This window comes from Mustela lutreola, chromosome 3 (genome assembly GCF_030435805.1).
Source record: "Mustela lutreola isolate mMusLut2 chromosome 3, mMusLut2.pri, whole genome shotgun sequence".
In the NCBI taxonomy this organism is placed as follows: Eukaryota; Metazoa; Chordata; class Mammalia; order Carnivora; family Mustelidae; genus Mustela; species Mustela lutreola.
In genome coordinates this window covers 48,935,440-48,955,275 of record NC_081292.1, presented here as the reverse complement: position 1 = coordinate 48,955,275, position 19,836 = coordinate 48,935,440, and the positions used below count along the sequence as shown (strand labels likewise).

At 35.5% G+C, this 19,836-nt stretch overlaps 1 protein-coding gene across 1 annotated transcript in view; it reads left to right on the top strand.

Moving 5' to 3' along the window:
- CPNE3 (copine 3) overlaps positions 1-19,836 on the top strand; it is a 50,797-nt gene that overhangs the window by 16,494 nt on the left and 14,467 nt on the right. Inside the window, exons 4-11 of the mRNA XM_059166080.1 lie at positions 215-289; positions 1,903-1,974; positions 7,481-7,564; positions 10,165-10,254; positions 14,514-14,612; positions 17,227-17,313; positions 18,691-18,750; positions 19,228-19,361. Coding sequence (XP_059022063.1) covers positions 215-289; positions 1,903-1,974; positions 7,481-7,564; positions 10,165-10,254; positions 14,514-14,612; positions 17,227-17,313; positions 18,691-18,750; positions 19,228-19,361 — 701 coding nt within the window. The remainder of the gene's footprint in view (positions 1-214; positions 290-1,902; positions 1,975-7,480; positions 7,565-10,164; positions 10,255-14,513; positions 14,613-17,226; positions 17,314-18,690; positions 18,751-19,227; positions 19,362-19,836) is intronic.

Genomic DNA, 19,836 nt, shown 5'->3' with positions numbered 1-19,836 from the left:
CCAGGACTGGCTCCTTGGAAATCTTTTCCAGTTGGTTTTAAATATGTAGATGTGTTTTATAATCTCTAAATCTTTAAGGCATGGACTTAATGTTTCCATTTCTAATGACTTAAGTTGACTTAACTTTATACTCAACTTTTTTTTAAATCATTCAGTTTAAAAATTCACATACTGAAGTGAAATAGCTCTTTGTATCACTTTCCAATTTTACCAGATTGTTTCCAGTAAGAAGCTAACTCGACCCCTGGTGCTTAAAAATGGCAGACCTGCAGGGAAAGGGAGCATTACGGTAAAAATAAGATATTTGTCTTTTGCCTGAAAAGATTTAACATGATAGGACATGCTGAAACTGTACATATCAGACAAATACTCTATAGCCTTGCTTTATCATTTCATCCCGAATGTTGTCCTTCATCCTTACTTGCCTTACAGTGATTAAAAATGGGAAATACGTTGGGTCAAAAAGAAGGAGAAAATGCATTATGGGAATTCCTTCTTTGAGTCTTTTAAGTTGCTCATGGAATCAGATGTAGCTTGGTGATGCCTGTCTCTCCCTCATGGAAGTATAAATCTCCAAGTTAGAGAGAAATGACTTAATCATCTGAATGGATTAATTTGACCCTCTACAAAGTTCCCCCAATAGGACAGAAACTGTATAATGGATTTAATTCAAAATGGATCTTATATTATGCCGTGACCATTGAACCTCTCAACCCCCTTTTTAAAAAGTTTTTATTTCATTATTTAAGTAGCCTCTGTACCCAGCATGGGGCTTGAACTCATGATGCTGAGATCAAGAGTCACATGCTCTTCTGAGTAAGCCAGTCAGGCACCTGAGCCTCTCAACTCTTAACCATCTTTTCTGTGCTCGTGCTCTCCTGCCCATCCTCCCACTCAGATTTTTCTGTTGCTAATTACTGGTCCTAGGCAAATGAATATATACTTTATACTGTTTTATATTTCAAATTACATAATGCCACACTTTAAATAAGTATCTTTAAATAACAGGATAAAATAATTACCTTCTAGAGTTTCTGTCCAGGTTATCACTGCCTGGAGTAATATTTTCTAACTTTAGCTCTGAGAATGGAGGGCTGGCTCCCGCCTGTTTGAGGGTTGTTGTCATTATGAGGGCATTTCCCTAAGCAACTGTTTTGCCCTAGTTTAAATCTCCTGAGGCATAAGAATTTTAAGTGTCTTTGGGATGTTGACTTTTGTGAGACAGAACATTACAGTAGTTAGCTCTATTGCTCTTGGGGTTATGATAGCCTGGAATTTGTTTTTAACTAGAATAAGTTTTTCAATGACATTGGATGAAAAACCTTGATCTGATACTTCAACTTAAAGTGTCTTCTAGGTATGATTTGCTCATACTTTAGATAGGGTCATGCAGTTTTTCAGGGCTTTGATTTTTCTTCTACTTTTTAAAAATTTTATTTATTTATTTGAGAGAGAGGGAGAGAGCAAGCACAAGTGGGGTGGTGGGGGCAGAAGGGAAGACAGAGAAGCAGAGTCCGCGAGTGGGGAGCCGGACATGGGGCTTGTTCCCAGGACTCTGAGATCATGACATAAGCTGAAGGCAGATGCTTAACCTACTGAGCCACCCAGGCGCCCCAGGGGCTTTGATTTTTCACTGGAATGGGGAAGATCTAGTTTGGGCAACAGCATTTGAAAAATAAGTTGTGTAATACAGATTTGGCATATTTGGGGAAAATATTTTATACACATTAAAGAAATAATGATCAATCTTTCTGAATGGTACTTTTTCTTATAAAAGATTTAAAAATTCATTTATATTAGTAGAGATTATATCTATTATCAGATAACAGAATAAATCAGTACTTCTAAGTTTATCAGAATCCCTAAAACATATTGTCTTTCACTTACCATATCTCCTCATAGATTTCAGCTGAAGAAATAAAGGATAACAGAGTGGTATTGTTTGAAATCGAGGCAAGAAAACTGGACAATAAGGTGGGTAGTTGATGCACATTTCTACAAGGATATCATGTTTTGCCTCACATTGATTCCTTTTTGAAAAAAAAATAATGCAATTAGTATTATGAACTCTATCATCTGAGCATCACTTAGAGTATTTAGTTACTTCTAAATTTTGCTTTCCTATGTATGTTTAAGCAGAAGCCATTTTCTTTTACCTCTTCTAGGTGTTATCAAAGGGCTTGTCTAGCTTAAAAGAAGAGTTATTAAAAGCATTAAGGTTATTGTAAAAGTCATTTGAGACAGTGTTGTTGGATTACCTTAAGGAAAGAAATAGAAATTCCATGCTCTATTGGATTTTTCTCTTTGTTTCCAAAAGTCAATGTTTATTTTTAATGAAGAATGAGTGCAGTACATAATAACACAACAATTTAGTATATAGCATGAATTAGAATAATTCTTTGAGTGATTTTTAAAAAATTTTTTTAAAAGATTTTATTTATTTATTTGACAGACAGAGATCACAAGCAGGCAGAGAGAGAGAGGAGGAAGCAGGCTCCCTGCTGAGTAGAGAGCCCAATGCGGGGCTCAATCCCAGGACCCTGGGATCATGACCTGAGCTGAAGGCAGAGGCTTTAACCCACTGAGCCACCCAGGTGCCCCTCTTCGAGTGATTTTATACTGAATCACATAAACCAATCAATTAAAAAAAAATCATTTTTATTTGCCTTACAATTTAGTTTGCAAACATCTTAGACTAGTAGCCAGGGACAACTTTTATTTTGGAAAAATTTAAATAGAACAGTCTTTAAAAACCCTGCATGTCCCCATCATCCATCTTCAACACTTATAACTCATGGCCAGTTTTGTTTCCTATCTACCTTCTCTCCTCTCAGACATCATGTCATTTCATCTCTATAAATATTCTGGAGTATCTCCAAAGATTCTTTTAACAGTATAATTGGTTGGTATGTTTCCAGTCTTTTTTCTTTTTTTAAAGATTTTATTTATTTGACAGAGATCACAAGTAGGCAGAGAAAGGAAGGCAGAGAGAGAGAGAAGGGAATCAGGCTCCCTGCTGAGCAGAGAACCTGATGTGGGGCTCGATCCCAGGACCCCGAGATCATGACCTGAGCTGAAAGCAAAGGCTTAACCCACTGAGTCACTCAGGCCCCAGTCTCCAGTCTTTTTTAATCCATAAATTTCCCCCTTTCTTTTACTTTCTTCCTACATCTCTCTTTCCTTTATTCCCTCTCATTTTCTTCCTTCATCCCATCCATCCATCTGTCCATCATGGAACTTACTCAATAAAGAAATGGACTCCTCTGTCCTATAGAAGTTGTAACACTGCTTATAACTGATTAAATGCTTATGGTGTCATTTAACATGTTCTTCTCTCCACCTTTATTTCTTGGTTTCTGTAAGCTGGTAACTGAATCTAGAGGAATGATCTGATGGTATTTTGAATTGTCAGTAGGGCAGCTTTATAGGTGGTGACATGTGATTTCATCAGCAGGCTCCCATTGTTGAGTCCTGTCTTTTTGGGACATCTGAACATTGATGGTAATTATACTGCCTAGATATATTATTTTATTAAGAGCCTGTTAAATAGTGAGATTCTCATGCTATCATTGATTCTTCATTTATTAATGAGGATACTTCTATAGAGAAAAGTATTCTTACCCATGTTACGTATTTATTTATTCTGAAATACGATTGTACAGGAAGCAAATTAAAATGTTTGATTTTTTTCCCTCATATATACCATTTCACAGATTAAGTTGGTTCCCTGTCATCCTCTAAATGTGACAATGAGGGTTTTGTCTTTGTTTTGTTTGTTGTTTTTTATTTTTAGTATTGCTATGAACTCTTTACCAGTGAACTCCTATAGATGCTTAAATTATCTTAACTTTGGCCTGTGAAAATCTCTTGAAGTTTGTTCCTGAAATCAGTTGGCACATCTCCAGGAGTCTTTGGATAGCTTCCTTGCTGTGTGGCGTGACAAGATGTTCCAGGCTTATTTTTATCTAATTTCCGCCCCAGACTGCAGATTAAAAAGAGCCTGATTATATTTTAGTGGAAATTGTTATTTAGAGACCAGTCTGGTACTAGGGGTGCTTATTGTCAATTATTGCTACTTACTGTTTCTAAGGCTTTTTAGTAGACAATTAGAGGAAAGACTGTTTTGTTTTTTAAAGAAAAACTAAATCATAAATTTATACAATATTTCCAGTTCAGATATAGAATTACAGGGCCTTACTTCTTTAATTCTATATTTGTGCCTGCCTTCTCTTATGCTGAAAATCTCAGTTCCTAAGGATGTTAACATAATTGCTTCTGTTTGCCTTTTATAATATCTAATACTTTCAGAATAAAAATATCCATATTATAATTAACAATATTTTTACTAAAAACAGATTGAGCTTTTTTTGAAATTCTTTTTTTTTTTTAACTTTATTTGTTCATTTATGTTATCTCTACACCCAGTGTGGAGTTTGAACTCACTACCCTGAAATCAAGAGTCATGTGCTCTGCTGACTGAGCAAACTAGGCACTCCTCTTTGAAATTCTTTTTGTCTTTAGAGTTATATATTCTATGTGGACTGTATATTCAAATTCTTGTGTTTTAAAGAAATCTTTTAGTTATTGTTCTGTCACAATGACACATTTGAATTTTGCTTTTGATATTTAGGGATTGTTTTCAATTTTTAAAAATTTAACTTTGTTTTATAATTATATAAGAGATTTGTATGGTTCCAAAGCCAAATCTATAAAACAAGATATTTTCAAGTAATTTAGCTTCTTTCCCTGTCTGCTATGTTTTTTCTTCCTTTGTTCCTGTAGTAATAATGTTTTAAAATTTATATTTCATGGTTTAATTTTTCAATTTCCTAAAAGAAAACTAAGGCTTTTTTGTGTGTGTATGTGTTTGTATGCCTCTGTATATATACATATATGTATATATGTATGTATATTGATATGTTTATGTAAAGAGATATGTATGTGTGCGTATTTATGTATTTATATTTATATTCTCTACCCTCAGCCCTTGGGTAGCTGTAGCATACTACATACATATACCATTTTTTCTTTTAGTGAGGTAGAGAGAGTGAGAGCATGTGTATGTGTGCACATGTGAGTTGGGGATGGGGAGTAGACAGGGTAGGTGCAGAAGATTCTTTTTTTTTTTTTTTAAAGATTTTATTTATTTATTTGACAGAAATCACAAGTAGGCAGAGAGGCAGGCAGGGGGTGGCGGGGGAGCAACTCCGCACAGAGCAGAGAGCCCGACTAGGGGCTCGATCCCAAGACTCTGAGATCATGACCTGAGCCGAAGGCAGAGGCTTAACCCATTGAGCCACCCAGGCGCCCCGGTGCAGAAGAGTCTAAGGAGAATCTTAGACAGGCTCCACTCAATGGGGATACTGACTTGGAGCTCCATCCCACAACTCTGACATCATGACCTGAGCTGAAGGCGACAGTCTGTCACTTAACCAATTAAGCCACCCACGTTCCCCCATACTTGTGCATTCAGACACACATATGAATATATATTCTCTAGATATGCATATATACACTTTTCTCCACCTTGCTTTTTTTCACTTAACATGTTCTGGAAATCTGAGTCAGGAACTGTTAATTCTTACTTTCGTTCTACTACTGACATCTTAATGAACTTTCAAAGGTTTGTTGTCTGACTTTCAAAATGGTAATAATGATATTCTGCCTTTCTCTTTGGTTTATTTCTAAGGTAGGTCAGACAAGGTACATTAATGTGTTTTTAGAAAGTTAACTTCTCTGTGTATAGTGCTGCTATTAATTTTATTAAATGGTTTACAGAGAGGCTAATTACATTGATTCTTAAGATTCTTATTAGATAAGGTTAAATTTTAAAAGTTCTGGGGTGCTTGGATGGCTCTGTCAGTTAAGTGTCTGCCTTTGGCTCAGGTCATAATCTCAGGGTCCTGGGATCAAGCCCTGAGTTGGGCTCTCTGCTTAGTGGGGAGTTGGCTTCTCCCTCTCCTGAGCTGTCTCTCCCTCTCAAATAAATAAATAAAATCTTAATTTTTTTTTGGAGGTCTGGATAACCTTTGTTTGTGTGTCTGTGTATATGTATCTATATTTATATCTATATTTTAAAAGTTTACTTACTTAAGTAATAACCTTCCACACCCAAATGGGGCTCAAACTCATGATTTAAGAACAAGAGTCACATCTTCTTCTGACTAAGCCAACCAGTACCCCCTGTGTTTATATATATTTTTAAATATTTTATTTATTTATTTTTGAGAGAGAGCATGAGAAGGGCGAAGGACACAGGGAGAAGGAGAAGCAGACTTCCTGCTGAGTAGGGAACCCGACATGGGGCTCAGTCCCAAGATCCTGAGATCATGAGTCAGACCCTTAACCAACTGAGCCTCCCAGGTCCTTCCTGTCCCCCCACCCAGCCCTGTGTTTATATTTTTGACTGTACCATATATATTACTTGCTTGACATTGAACTGCTGAGGAAGGAAATAATATTTTCTTAGTTCTGAATTTAATACTGAGTTTAATTTAGGACTCAAGAAATCTTCAATTCAGGGACATAGCTGCATATATTACTGTAGAATTAACAGGTGTCCTTTCATTTTAACAAATAATAAGTTGTATATTCTAAAGAGTATGGCAATGGTAATATAAAGGCAAACAAAAATGAGAAAACAAAATAATTTATAATCTTACTTGAGTTTGACCTCTGAAAGTGATTTGGTCAGTCTTCCAGAATTTTATCTCTGTGTATGTGTGTGTATGTGTATTTGTGTGTGTGTATGTGTGTGTTTGTATTGAGGCTAGTGATAACGGTATTTTTGAGTACTCACTGTGCTTCAGCATTATACAGGGGTTCTGTGGTGAATTACAGAGGGAAAAGAAGATGTACGTTGTACCATTGGAATAATTCCATTATGCACTTCACATATTTACTTCTGCTCCCTTCTGTGTGTAAAGAAATGTGTGGAATTGGTGGAAGAGTATTGGAAATAGAAGAATAAGATATAAAGTCAAGACTCAGATCCATGAATTTACTAGATGTATGATCTTGCCAAAGTCATTTAACCCTTGTGAATCCATTTTATTGCTGATAACTGCTGTCCTTCATGGTGTCAGTATGGCTAATGTTTGGGATGTCATTTATATAAAACTATTCAGTGCTATGTGAATGAATACTCTTACTAATGAAAACAAGCCCCGAACATATCTTACTGATTATGGGTCTTATTGTTCACCATATTTTAAAGCCATGTTCTCATGTTTTTTTTGAGAAGTGAAGGTGTGAGACACAGGATTATGAGCATTTATCACAAATGCCTTAGTAGTTCTCCTTGTAGGCATCAACAGGTTGCTAAGTTCGTGAGAAAGACTGGGATTTGTATTTATTACTGTACTGTACTGTATATATCTATACTGTGGAGTTAGACTTCAGGTACTGCTAACATGTAACATGTATAAAGTGTGGTTTCACATGGTTTCAGTGGAGAATAATTGACTTTTTTTAAATGTAGGATCTATTTGGAAAGTCAGATCCATACCTGGAATTCCACAAGCAGACATCTGATGGAAACTGGCTCATGGTTCATCGAACAGAGGTGAATATCTGAATTTGAAAAAGTAGAGTTGAGGTTTCTATTGGAATTGTAGTAATCTAAATTTTTAAAAATTATGTATTTTAAAAATATCAATCTGAGTTCAGACATCTAGACAGGGATACAAGATCAACATACTCATTTCTTTTCTTTTTCTTTCTTTTTTTTTTCATGTGGAGGTACTACCATGCTGAACTGTCAGTAAAATTTTTATCTTAAAAAATTTAAGACCCTGTAAAAAGCACTAAAATGTATACCTGTGTATCCTTCACTTTGATTTGCCACCTGGTCATATCTGCATGTGTGTTCTTTCTCATTCACTCACTTACTTTCACACACAGACACACATATACATATACACAGACATGCACACATATAATTCCCATTCGCAGAACCATTTTAATGCAGGCTACAGACATCACCTTATTACCACAGCAGGCTTTTATTGAGAAGAAGGGCATTCTCCTATACAATCACACCTGGAAGTTTAGGACTCAAAATTTAAAATTTATAACATCAGCGTATCATATAACTTTGAGTTTCTGCAGTTGATTAATACACACACACACACACACACACACACACGCACGGAGGTATATATATATATATCTACATATATACCTCCACATATTTTTGTCTAGGATTGATTAAAGGTTCACATTTTGCATTTCACACTTTGCATTTGGTTCTTATGTTCCCAGTATATAAGATTCTTCTCCATCTCTGTCTTAGGTCTTAATGCCTCCTGAATAATCAAGACCAGTGTGTCCAACATTCCAAGTCTTCTGTTTCCTTACAGTTATATCCAAATCAAACAAATCGATCCGGAACATTATTTATGTATACCTTGCTCTGTATCATCCGAGGACTCATGGTCTCAAGCTGTCCAGTATTGATGTTGCCAACCTTGTCTACTTGATTAAGCTAGTGACCACCAGATCTTGCCATGATAAAGTCCCATTTTTTCCCTTTTGTAATTAATAAGTGATCTGTGGTGTGACACTTTGAGAATGCATGATTAAACTGTTCTTTTGCATATCATCCATCTACTGATGATCCATACCTAAGGATGGGTTATATTAGGGGTTATAAAATAGTGATTTTTTTCTAAAATTTTCATCCCTTTACATATACTAGCAGATACACCTCTTTCATCTCTCCTCTCTCTTCCTTTTTTATTTTTGGTATCATTGTAGACTCATGACTGTTATAACGCGGTATATTCATTATATTATAATTCATTACTGTCATTTTAGCTGTTCCAATTAATCCAGATTTGACCAGGGAGAGTGATGTTGAAAGGCGTTTGGGTTCCTTTAATATAACCCCATTAGTCTTTAAGCATTCTTTTATTTATTTGTTTATTTATTTATTTAATTATTTGTTTTTTAAAGTAATCTCTACACCAAATCTGGGGCTCGAATTCACCACCCCGAGATCAAGAGTCTTATGTTCCTCTGACTGAGCCAGCCAGGTGCCCTGCATTCTCTTACTTTGCATTAAACTATTTTCTCAGGTCACATTATGCTCACTCTCTCCCAGGTCTGGAATGAGCCCTTTCTCTTGGAACCCTATTCCTTTAATGAGAGTAGTCTTAGATGTACTCATTGCTACTGAGATGTCATTTCACTTATGCCTTTTCAAAGGACATAGCTGGGAAACATGTGTATTTGTATATATGTTTATTATGTGTATGTATATTTACAAAACATTTTTTTTTAAAGATTTTATTTATTTATCAGAGAGAGAGAGGGGGAGAGAGTGAGCACAGGCAGACAGAATGGCAGGCAGAGGCAGAGGGAGAAGCAGGCTTCCTGCTGAGCAAGGAGCCCGATGTGGGACTCGATCCCTGGACGCTGGGATCATGACCTGAGCCGAAGGCAGCTGCTCAACCAACTGAGCCACCCAGGCGTCCTTATTTACAAAAATTTTAAATCATGAATTTAGACTATTTCTTCAATTCAAGCCCAACACAGCATGGTTCTTTCTCATCCTTGCTTATTCCAAATTTGAATCTTTTGTGTCCTGCAATGAAAACCCTGGTTTCCCACAAAATCAATAATCTTTCTAAGCATACATCGTGATGGGTGAAATATATTTTTTAAGTAGTTTCTCTTCTTTTCTCAGAATGTATCTATCATGTTTTTCTTCTAACACTTGTATAATATTGTCCTAGATAGTTTTTCATTGAAAAAATTGCCTGGGTGAAAAGATGGAGAATGATTAGTGAGAGTGTAGCAAGAACTGAATGTTTTTCTTTTTTTTTTTTTTTTTTTTTTTTAATTTTTTATTTTTTATAAACATATATTTTTATCCCCAGGGGTACAGGTCTGTGAATCACCAGGTTTACACACTTCACAGCACTCACCAAATCACATACCCTCCCCAATGTCCATAATCCCACCCCCTTCTCCCAAACCCCCTCCCCCCGGCAACCCTCAGTTTGTTTTGGGAGATTAAGAGTCACTTATGGTTTGTCTCCCTCCCAATCCCATCTTGTTTCATTTATTCTTCTTCTACCCACTTAAGCCTCCATGTTGCATCACCACTTCTTTCTTTCTTCTCATTTCTTTCTAACTAGTCTTTGTATCTTCATTTTATAGGTTATTAAAAATAACTTGAATCCTGTTTGGAGGCCTTTTAAAATCTCTCTTAACTCCCTGTGCTATGGAGATATGGACAAAACGATCAAGGTAATTTAAAGTTATATGTATATATATAACTTTATATTATATATATTTTTATATTATATTATATTATATTTATATTATATATATTATATACAATTTTTATTTTAAATATATAATTTTAATTATATAATTTATATTATATATATATTATATATATATATGTTATGTATACACACACAGTAGTTGATTAGATAGTATTTAATAGAAGTAAGTGATCTAATAGATACCTGTAAGGATTCTATTTTATTTGTATTTAGGAATAATAAAATAGAAATGTCTCTGATAAGTAAATTGGAAGGGTAGATACGTTTGACTGATCTGTTGGCCTAAGGCTTAATCAAAAATTGTGATTTTCATTTTACTCTTCATTTAAAAAAAATAAAATGTCCAATTTAAATTTAAATCTTTCCTCCTTTTAATAAGATTCCTTTTTTCTGCAAATAGGAAACTTTAACTGCCTTCTTTGCCTTTGGCATGTCCCTTTCAAATAGAAGCAGATGTTACTTTGACTAAAAACCCAGAGCTTCCCTTCTGCCATTAGCAGCAGAGGAGAATAGTGGTGGCATTTTTCATTGCTTATTTTCAGAGCAAGATATTCATTGAAAACTTCTAGATGGCTTTACTATAAAGTACTAGAAAAGCAGAGTGGGACCAGGAAGTATCAGGCATCTAAGAATTTTTTTAATGTTTTAATTTATAGCCATTTATTAGAAAATATTTATTATTTTTAAGACACATAATAAAAATATTTATTATTTTTAAGACACATTATCCTGGAGTCTCATAAGAGTCCAGATAGAAGCCTCTTCTTGTGTTTAGTTGTCAGCAAACCAAAGTGGAGTTTGTTGTTTTTGTTTTAGTTTTTTTTCCTTTGGTAATAAATATGGTAAAAACAGGAAAAGTGATGACACGGAGCATAAGATTTCGTCTCAGGCTATAGTCCAAGTCTTGACTTAGGCCTTCAACCAGATAAGGGATCTTGGGCAGGTCATCTAACTTCTTCACTTACCCAATAGAGAAAATAATGTCTATATTACAAAAAAGGGAAGGATTAAATTAATGAAAATGTAAGTTTTCTAAACCATTATATAAAGCACAGATGCTGTTACATTAAAATGACTTAATTCCTTAGACCCAAAAAAATTTGTCCTCAGAGAACTTGGCAGAGAACTTTAAAAATCAATATAAGTAGAATTTATTTGTTATTTCAAATAGCAGTGAAAATTAAGTAAAAAATAAATAGTAGAACAGTAGTTTTAAAAATTACTTTCTATAATTATACTACCTCTCTAACTTTTGCTTTCACATTAAAAATAATAAGCTAAAACTTTATTAGACCTGAGAAACAGGGAAAGGCTGGGGAAAAGAAATGCCTAAACCATAATTGATTGCTTGCAATAATATGTTATCAATGAAACAATGTTTTTTAAACTTTTTTTTCACACAGTGGCATGCTTACAGGGCTATTTTATTATAGTAAGTAAACTGATTTTCTGAGTTTTCTCTGATGAATGTCTTCTGTTCTTAAAACTTCCTCAGTTTGTGTTAAGTTTACACAATTTGGTTTCCCATATCATGACTGTCTTTACATTCTTTAGTGCTGTATTTCTTTGCAATATTATGAAATCATTCATCTGTGAGTCTCTTGGTGTTTGGAAATCGTTTAGAGGTGTGGTAAAGGGTTTTAGAGCAGAGGATGGAGTCAGAATCATCCATAGTTTCTTTGCTGCTGTGTGAATGTGCCAGTGTTCACTCCAGCATGTATTATTATTCTCATGAGATCAAGTGAATAAAAGAAATAATCCTGCATGCTGCCCTCCTGCCTAAAATGGGAATGCCTTAGTGAATGTAGTATTTTGTGGTGCGTGCATTCTCTTACATATATACATAGGTGCATATGTATATATGCATGTATTTCAATGTCACAAGCACTGCTAATACTGTATCAGTATTTGAAACAGCCAGTAGTACTCATTTTTGAATTTTTGAGAAGAGAAATTAAAAGATACAAATCATTACATCATTTATCTGAAATTATATCTGAACATAGGCCTGCATTATAAATGTCACATCTTTCTTTAGCACCAAATATTTGCCTTCAATGGGGAAACAGTGAATTTTTCCTGTATCGTTTTCCTATGTAGGTATTATAGTGAGCTCTCAGAAATTCCAGCTTACAAATCTTTTTACATTCCCTGAAGTCTCAGGCTTATGAAGAGTTTTAGGTGTTCTTTCTTTAAAAATAAAATTGAAAAAAAAAAAAAAAATTGGCCTTATCAAGGCTTGATCTTAACATAGATAGAAGTTGGAGTTTCCTGAATGCAAATCTAAAATGCAAAGTTCTGGGGCACCTGGCTGGCTCAGTCAGTAGAGCATGCTACTCTTGATCCCAGAGTGGTGAGTTCAAGCCCCACATGGGGTATAGAGCTTACTTAGGAAAAAAAAAATCAAGTTCTACTTTCCATATATAAAAAAAAAATCTATTACAAAGTAAAATCGTGGTAATACTAAGATTGCTTTTGTCTTTATCTTAATTTTACTTTCTCTGGAAAAAAATTAGTAAGACCATTCATTTTCTTTTCCCCTCACAGTTTAAATAAAGAGTCAGATAAAGGGATTTCAGTTTAAAAATTACATATCTGATATTTGTAAGGCAAGAATCAAACTCTCATAATTGGTAAGAGACCAAACTGTTTACAACAAATAAAAATCCTTTACAGTTAATCAAAATTGCAATTCTATTTTTTTTAAGAGTTTATTTATTTATTTGTCAGAGAGAGAGATGAGCGAGAGCAAGCACAGGCAGACAGAATGGCAGGCTGAGGCAGAGGGAGAATCAGGCTCCCTGCTGAGCAAGGAGCCAGATGTGGGACTTGATCCCAGAACGCTGGGATCATGACCTGAGCTGAAAGCAGCCGCTTAACCAACTGAGCCACCCAGGCGTCCCAAGAATTGCAATTCTAGACCTTGTCTTTATTGATTGATTTATAGTCTCCCTGGAATAATAATCAAAATATTAGTAAGGAAGGAAACACTTCCTGTTATAATAGGCAGACAGTTCACTTTTCATAGAACTGAGAAGAAAATAATTCACTTTTCTGGGTAAACACATAAATCCTAAGCATTTTAACTTGGTAATTAATAAAACTTTGTAAAGGATACTCTCTTGGCAAGTACTCTCAGTTACAGGCTTTTATTTTAAATCTCTAGAAAAATTCAGAAGTGTCCTTAGCACAGCTTCATATTACCTATGTCGGTTACCAAATAAAACACATCATCTTCTAACACTATTTAATTCCTCTGCCTACTTCACAAGCCTGTGTAGATAATGTGTGCAGTGCACATAATAAATGCAGAAATGAGATAATCTGTTCTGAAATTACAAAGCACTATAGAAAATCGTTTATTCCATGATCACAATGAACACCTCTGTTTGCTAGCAGTTCACACCTTCTTAATATTCTCATTGCAATGAGTAATCAGGTATTCTTGTGAATATTTACCCTCTGGTTATGCTGTCAGCTTGGCACAAAGCTGCATGCACATCAGGTACTCAGTTCTCTTCCGTCTGCTTTAAGAAAGAACATGCATTTGGTGAGAGCCGTAGAATTCACCCTGTTTTACATGGAAGTAAGAGTTAACATGACCCAGTCTAGATACTTCCTCAGTGGTTAACGTACTCTTTTCCTTGAATTCTCTTTTTCATTCTAAGAATTGTGATTTTCAAAACGATGCAAATCTGACTTCATCATGTCTAACTCTGAATACAACCCTAGCCTTTACCAGATTGCAGCTAATGAAATATATTTGCCATATTTCTAAATCACCTAGGATTTAATTATACAAGTTTTAGTTGTCTAGGATACTGACTTCCTTTCCTCCTGCAGTTGATGGCTTTAGTCACTGTGTAGTGATAACTAAGTGAAGAAGTGGATGTGAAAGAAGGTGTAATTCCATTTTGATTTTATCAGCTCTTATAAAGGGCATGGTAGGTGAACTGGAAACTGTTTAATGTGGAATTTAGACAGTATCTGTATTTTTCATCTGCCTATGATCTTTCCTAGATCCCCATTGCAAGAATAGCTGGGGTTTGAAAGTGGTTCACTAACTTCCTCCAGGAAGTTAGTTCCTATTTCTCCTATTAAACATTTTCACTTTTTTACATCAATAGGACACTTCTTGGTAAGTCCCGTTTATTGCAGGCAATCCTTTTAAACAAAATGAGGTTGATTTTTATTCATGTTTGTTATACTTAATTCTAGGTAGAGTGTTATGATTATGATAATGATGGGTCACATGATCTCATTGGAACATTTCATACCACCATGACAAAACTGAAAGAAGCCTCCAGAAATTCACCTGTAAGTTGCATCTTTGTTACTTGAATGTACTTTACTGTTTGACCATGTATTTATTATTTCATTTTTTTCCTTGGTATGGCAAACTGTTTGCCATGTTTTTGCTGTGTTCTGAAATGTTCTGAAATCTGTGGATTTTATTTGTGTAGTAATTGGATGATCCAAGATCCATACTTGGGAGTATAAGTTTATATTTATAGTTAGAGGTTTGGTTTCCTTTAGCTTCAGACAATATATTTGGTTTGATTGAAAATCCCTAGTTTTATTTATTTATTTTTAAAGATTTTATTTATTTGACAGAGGTCAGAAGTAGGCAAAGAGGCAGGCAGACAGAGAGGGGAAACAGGCTCCCTGCTGAGCAGAGAGCCTGATGCAGGGCTCGGTCCCAGGACCCTGAGATCATGACCTGAGCCAAAGGCAAAGGCTTAACCCACTGAGCCACCCAGGTGCCCCTGTAAATACCTATTCAAATAATCTTTTTTTAAAAGCAGAACTAATGGAAAATGCTAAAAGTCTGAACAGTTCAAATAAAACAAGCTACCTAAAAGAACTAAAGAGGAGTGGTCTGGATTGTTGTTTTAGTAATTTCACTTTGTCTCTATCTTGCAGAATCAGTAAATGACCTAATTTTAGAAGATAATGAACAACTAACTCTATAATACTTTATGGGTCATGTAAAGTTTTTCTAAATCTAGCTATCTTGATCCTTCCCTTCTCCACGACAGAATGAAGCTTGTAATATTGCTGCAATGACAACGTCTACCGCTCTTGTTTTTCAAAGGCAGAGCCATATCTTATCATCTGTGTTTTCAGTGCCTAGAATAGTACCTGCCACTTGGTAGACATTCTGTCAAAGTGGGAATAAATGAAATGAAGTAACACAGTTTTTAACCAATGAAAATTCTCTTTAGGGCTTTCCCACATCTCAAATATTCAACAGTTAATAATCATGATGACTGAGAAGTCTGGCAGGATCCTGAACTGTGAAAGAATTTATTTAACATAATTTTGTTTTTTATTGTTGTATCTACTGTACCTTTTAATATTTGATTCCTAGAAAATTAGCAATGACTCTGTCTAAAGTATATAAGTTACTTTCTATTCATCAGAAAAGGTGACTCATCAAGTGTTCATTGAGTTGATCAAGATAGAGAAAATTTGAAGGTATAATTTGGAGGTGATTATACCCTGGATATGAAACAAAATTAATGAAAATTAATTGAAATGAAAAATTAATGAAATGAAACAATTAAGAATAACACAAAGTATGTAACTAAATTTTATAGGGTTGTAGAAGTTTATAGAGATGCTTACAGAGATGAATGGAGATGGAAAACTGGAATAGGAGTTGATGTTATAGAGGAGGGCAGCTTGAGCCAAGCCTTATGGATGGATAGGTGGCTAGAAGGTGGAAAAGAAGATCCTTCTGTTTGGGGAAAGGAGCTACACCGGAAAGAAGATGTAAGATATTAGTTCTATCCCTAAAAGTATCCCCAGGGGAAAAAGATGATCTTTGCATATTTTACCATACAGTTAGGCTCCATATATTTCTGTTTTCTTTTTTTTTTTTTTTTTTTTTTTTTTTTTTTTTTTTTAAATATTTTATTTATTTATTCGACAGACAGAGATCACAAGTAGACAGAGAGGCAGGCAGAGAGAGAGGGAGAAGCAGGCTCCCCGCTGAGCAGAGAGCCCGATGTGGGGCTCAATCCCAGGACCCTGAGATCATGACCTGAGCTGAAGGCAGAGGCCCAACCCACTGAGCCACCCAGGTGCCCCTATTTCTGTTTTCTGATGGTAGGTTTTTTTCCCTTCTTTTTCTAAGCAGCATATTTTTCTTCTTTCTGAAAATAATGGGTCAAAGTAATAGTTTATTTCCCTTATTTTAAAAAATAAAGAATGTTAATTGAAGCATGTGCAAGGAAATCATCTATAGAGGCAAAATTTATACTAAGGAACCATTTTATATTTATTTATTTTTTCCCTTAGGAACCATTTTAAAAGGTATGCAATCTTGGGAATGCCTTTTACAAATTTCAGTTAAAAATATTTCACATATTTTATTATGTAATTATTTCAAAATTGTATTTTACAGCAGACCTATATCAGCAGATGGTTCAATTCCAAGCAAAAAAAAGCCATTCATTTAAATTCACATTGGCATTTTAAAAAACATTTTATTTATTTATTTCAGAGAGACAGAGAGTGCACGGTGGGGGCACACACATGCAAGAATGAACAGGGGGAGGGCCAGAGGGAGAAGCAGGCTCCATCTCAGAACCCTGGGATCATAACCTGAGCGGAAGGCAGACCCTTAACTGACTGAGCCACGCAGGCGCCCCAACTTTGGCATTTTTTTTTAAAGATTTTATTTATTTATTTGTTAAAGAGAGAGAGCGAGTGAGCACAGGCAGACAGAGTGGGAGGCAGAGGCAGAGGGAGAAGCAGGCTCCCCGCCAAGCAAGGAGCCCGATGTGGGACTTGATCCCAGGACGCTGGGATCACGACCTGAGCCGAAGGGAGCCGCTTAACCAACTGAGCCACCCAGGTGTCCCAACATTAGCATTTTTTATATCACTAGTAAGAACTACTAATATTTTGTCTTTTCTTCCTACAGGTGGAATTTGAATGCATAAATGAAAAAAAGAGGCAAAAGAAGAAAAGCTACAAGAATTCAGGTGTTATCAGTGTGAAACAGTGTGAGGTTAGTTGATGTTTACCATTTATAGTATAATGAGATCACATTTCAAGTTCTTTTTTCAATATGGTGTATATTAAACCAGACAAAGAGTATTAAAATTTTTCTTTATCTTAGGAAATGTGAATTGAATTTTGGGCAATTGAAAATCATATGATCATCTGGACACCCTTAGGGAAAAGAAGAGAGTAGGAAATAATATAGAAATCTTTCAAATAACTTTGTTTCTAAGGTCTGATAACTTTTTGGCAAAAGGCAAAGAATATTGAAGGTTTTCTTTTCCTTATTTAATTTTTTTTTTAAAGATTTTATTTATTTGACAGAGATCACAAGCAGGCAGAGAGAGAGAGCAGGAAGCAGGCTCCCTGCTGAGCAGAGAGCCCAATGTGGGGCTCGATCCCAGGACCCTGAGATCATGACCTGAGCCGAAGGCAGAGGCTTTAACCCGCTGAGCCACCCAGGCACCCCTTTTTTCCTTATTATTAGGAAATGTGAAACATCACGGTATTTTTCCAGGGTATTAGTAGAAATGATCTAACCCAGTGCATCTATCCTGGTCAGAATTTCAAGTTGAGATATTATAAATAGAGTGAAAAATTCACGAGATTTCTTGCAATAAACAAATGGTTTTTTTTTTTTTTTTTTTAAGTCTTGATTATTATCAAGCTCTCAACATATTAGACTCATTACTAGTTTCTTAAAACTTGAAGTGAGTGTATTTCATCTTTGGCCATTAATATTCTAATCTTAGATGCATCTGGGTGGTTCATTTGGTTCAGTGTTGGACTCTTGATTTTAGCTCAGGTCATGATATCAGGGTCGTGAGATTGAGCCCCAATTTGGGTTCCCGTTTCAGCAGGGAGTCTGCTTCTCTCTGTCTGTCCCTAATACCCCCAACACCCCCTCCCGCTCATGCTCTCTATCTCTTTCTCTAAAATAAATAAATCTTAAAAAAAAAATCTAATCTTAACATTGCCTTAATTATCTCAAAGTAAGATCTTACAGATTTATGACAAGCAGGGACAGGGATACTTAAACTCAAATACCAGTGTGGATTCCATCTGCTCATATCATGGTTCTGTTCAGTTTCTAAACTGTTAAAAATATATGCCAGAGAGCTCTTTGTATCTCTTATATAGTAAGAGATTTTTTAAATTAAAGATATATTTATTTATTTTTATGGGGGGTGGTGGGACAGAAGGAAAGGAAAAGAGAATCCCAAGCAGACGCTTTGCTGAGTGCAGAGTCTGTTGTGGAGCTAGATCCCATGATCCAGATATCATGACCTGAGCCAAAACCAAGCATTGGATGCTCGATTAATTCAGCCCCCCAGGAACTCCAGTAAGAGATTTTTGATTTTGAGAGTTTGCTCTTTGTTTTTAGATGACAGTGGAGTGCACATTCCTTGACTATATCATGGGAGGATGTCAGCTGAATTTTACTGTAAGTAACACTGACTTGCTCAAAGTAGGCTGAAACATGTTACTTCTTCCTACAGTTTTGCACTGTTCTTTTATTTTCTTGTAAAACCGACTTTGGAATTTACCCAAGCCTTTTAGTATGGTCTCCTCAGACAGGTTGTCTAAGTTTATCAGGAAGCCTTCAACTTTGTTGATAAGATCTGTTCCTTCTGATGTAATTTAAATTACAGAAAGCGTTAGTGAAACAACCTACAAAATAAGCCCTATGTCTAAACTCCTGGGTATAACAATTCATGGATTTGAGTTATCTGGAAAAAATATGAATAGCAGGTTGTTTCAGGCTGAAGCTTTAATTGTTTAATTGTCTGTGGAAATACTGGTAGGCCCAGGCATTTGTTAGGAGATGGCAGTAGCAGGCTCTGGGACGAATGTCTGTCTGTCTCCTGGACATTGAACATACGGCTTCTCCTTAGTAAGGGCTGTGATTGTTATTTGGCAGGTGGGAGTGGACTTCACTGGCTCTAATGGTGACCCAAGGTCTCCTGATTCCCTTCATTACATTAGCCCCAATGGTGTTAATGAGTATTTGACTGCTATCTGGTCTGTGGGACTGGTCATTCAAGATTATGATACGTGAGTATGACTAAAATACTTGTTTTCATAGCTCTCCAGAAAGGGCAGTTTCTTTTTCATCTGCTAGTACTTTGATATAATTGGTGGCGATAGGGCTGCTGGCGTTGACTGGGGGTAGGAAAGGGGGTGTGGTGGGAATAACTTTCTCCCTAAAATCTTTTGTGTTCTCTTTTCTAGTTTTCTCTTTGTGACAGTCTTAGGGTTTACTTTTGACCTCTTCTCTCTAGCTGTGATCAGTTATAATGTACTATATATAGCTTATTTATTTAACAGCTGACTAGAGTCAACTGTTTCCTTGGGGTTTATTTATTAAGGATAAGTTATCTGTGTAATTGAAGTCCAGATGACATATTTTGTAAACATTTATAGACACTGTTTATTAACATGTCTATTTTTTGGCAGTCACTGTCAAATTATTTTCCTTTTTCTTTTTTTTTTAGTTTTATTTATCTGAGAGAGAGACAGCATGCAAGTG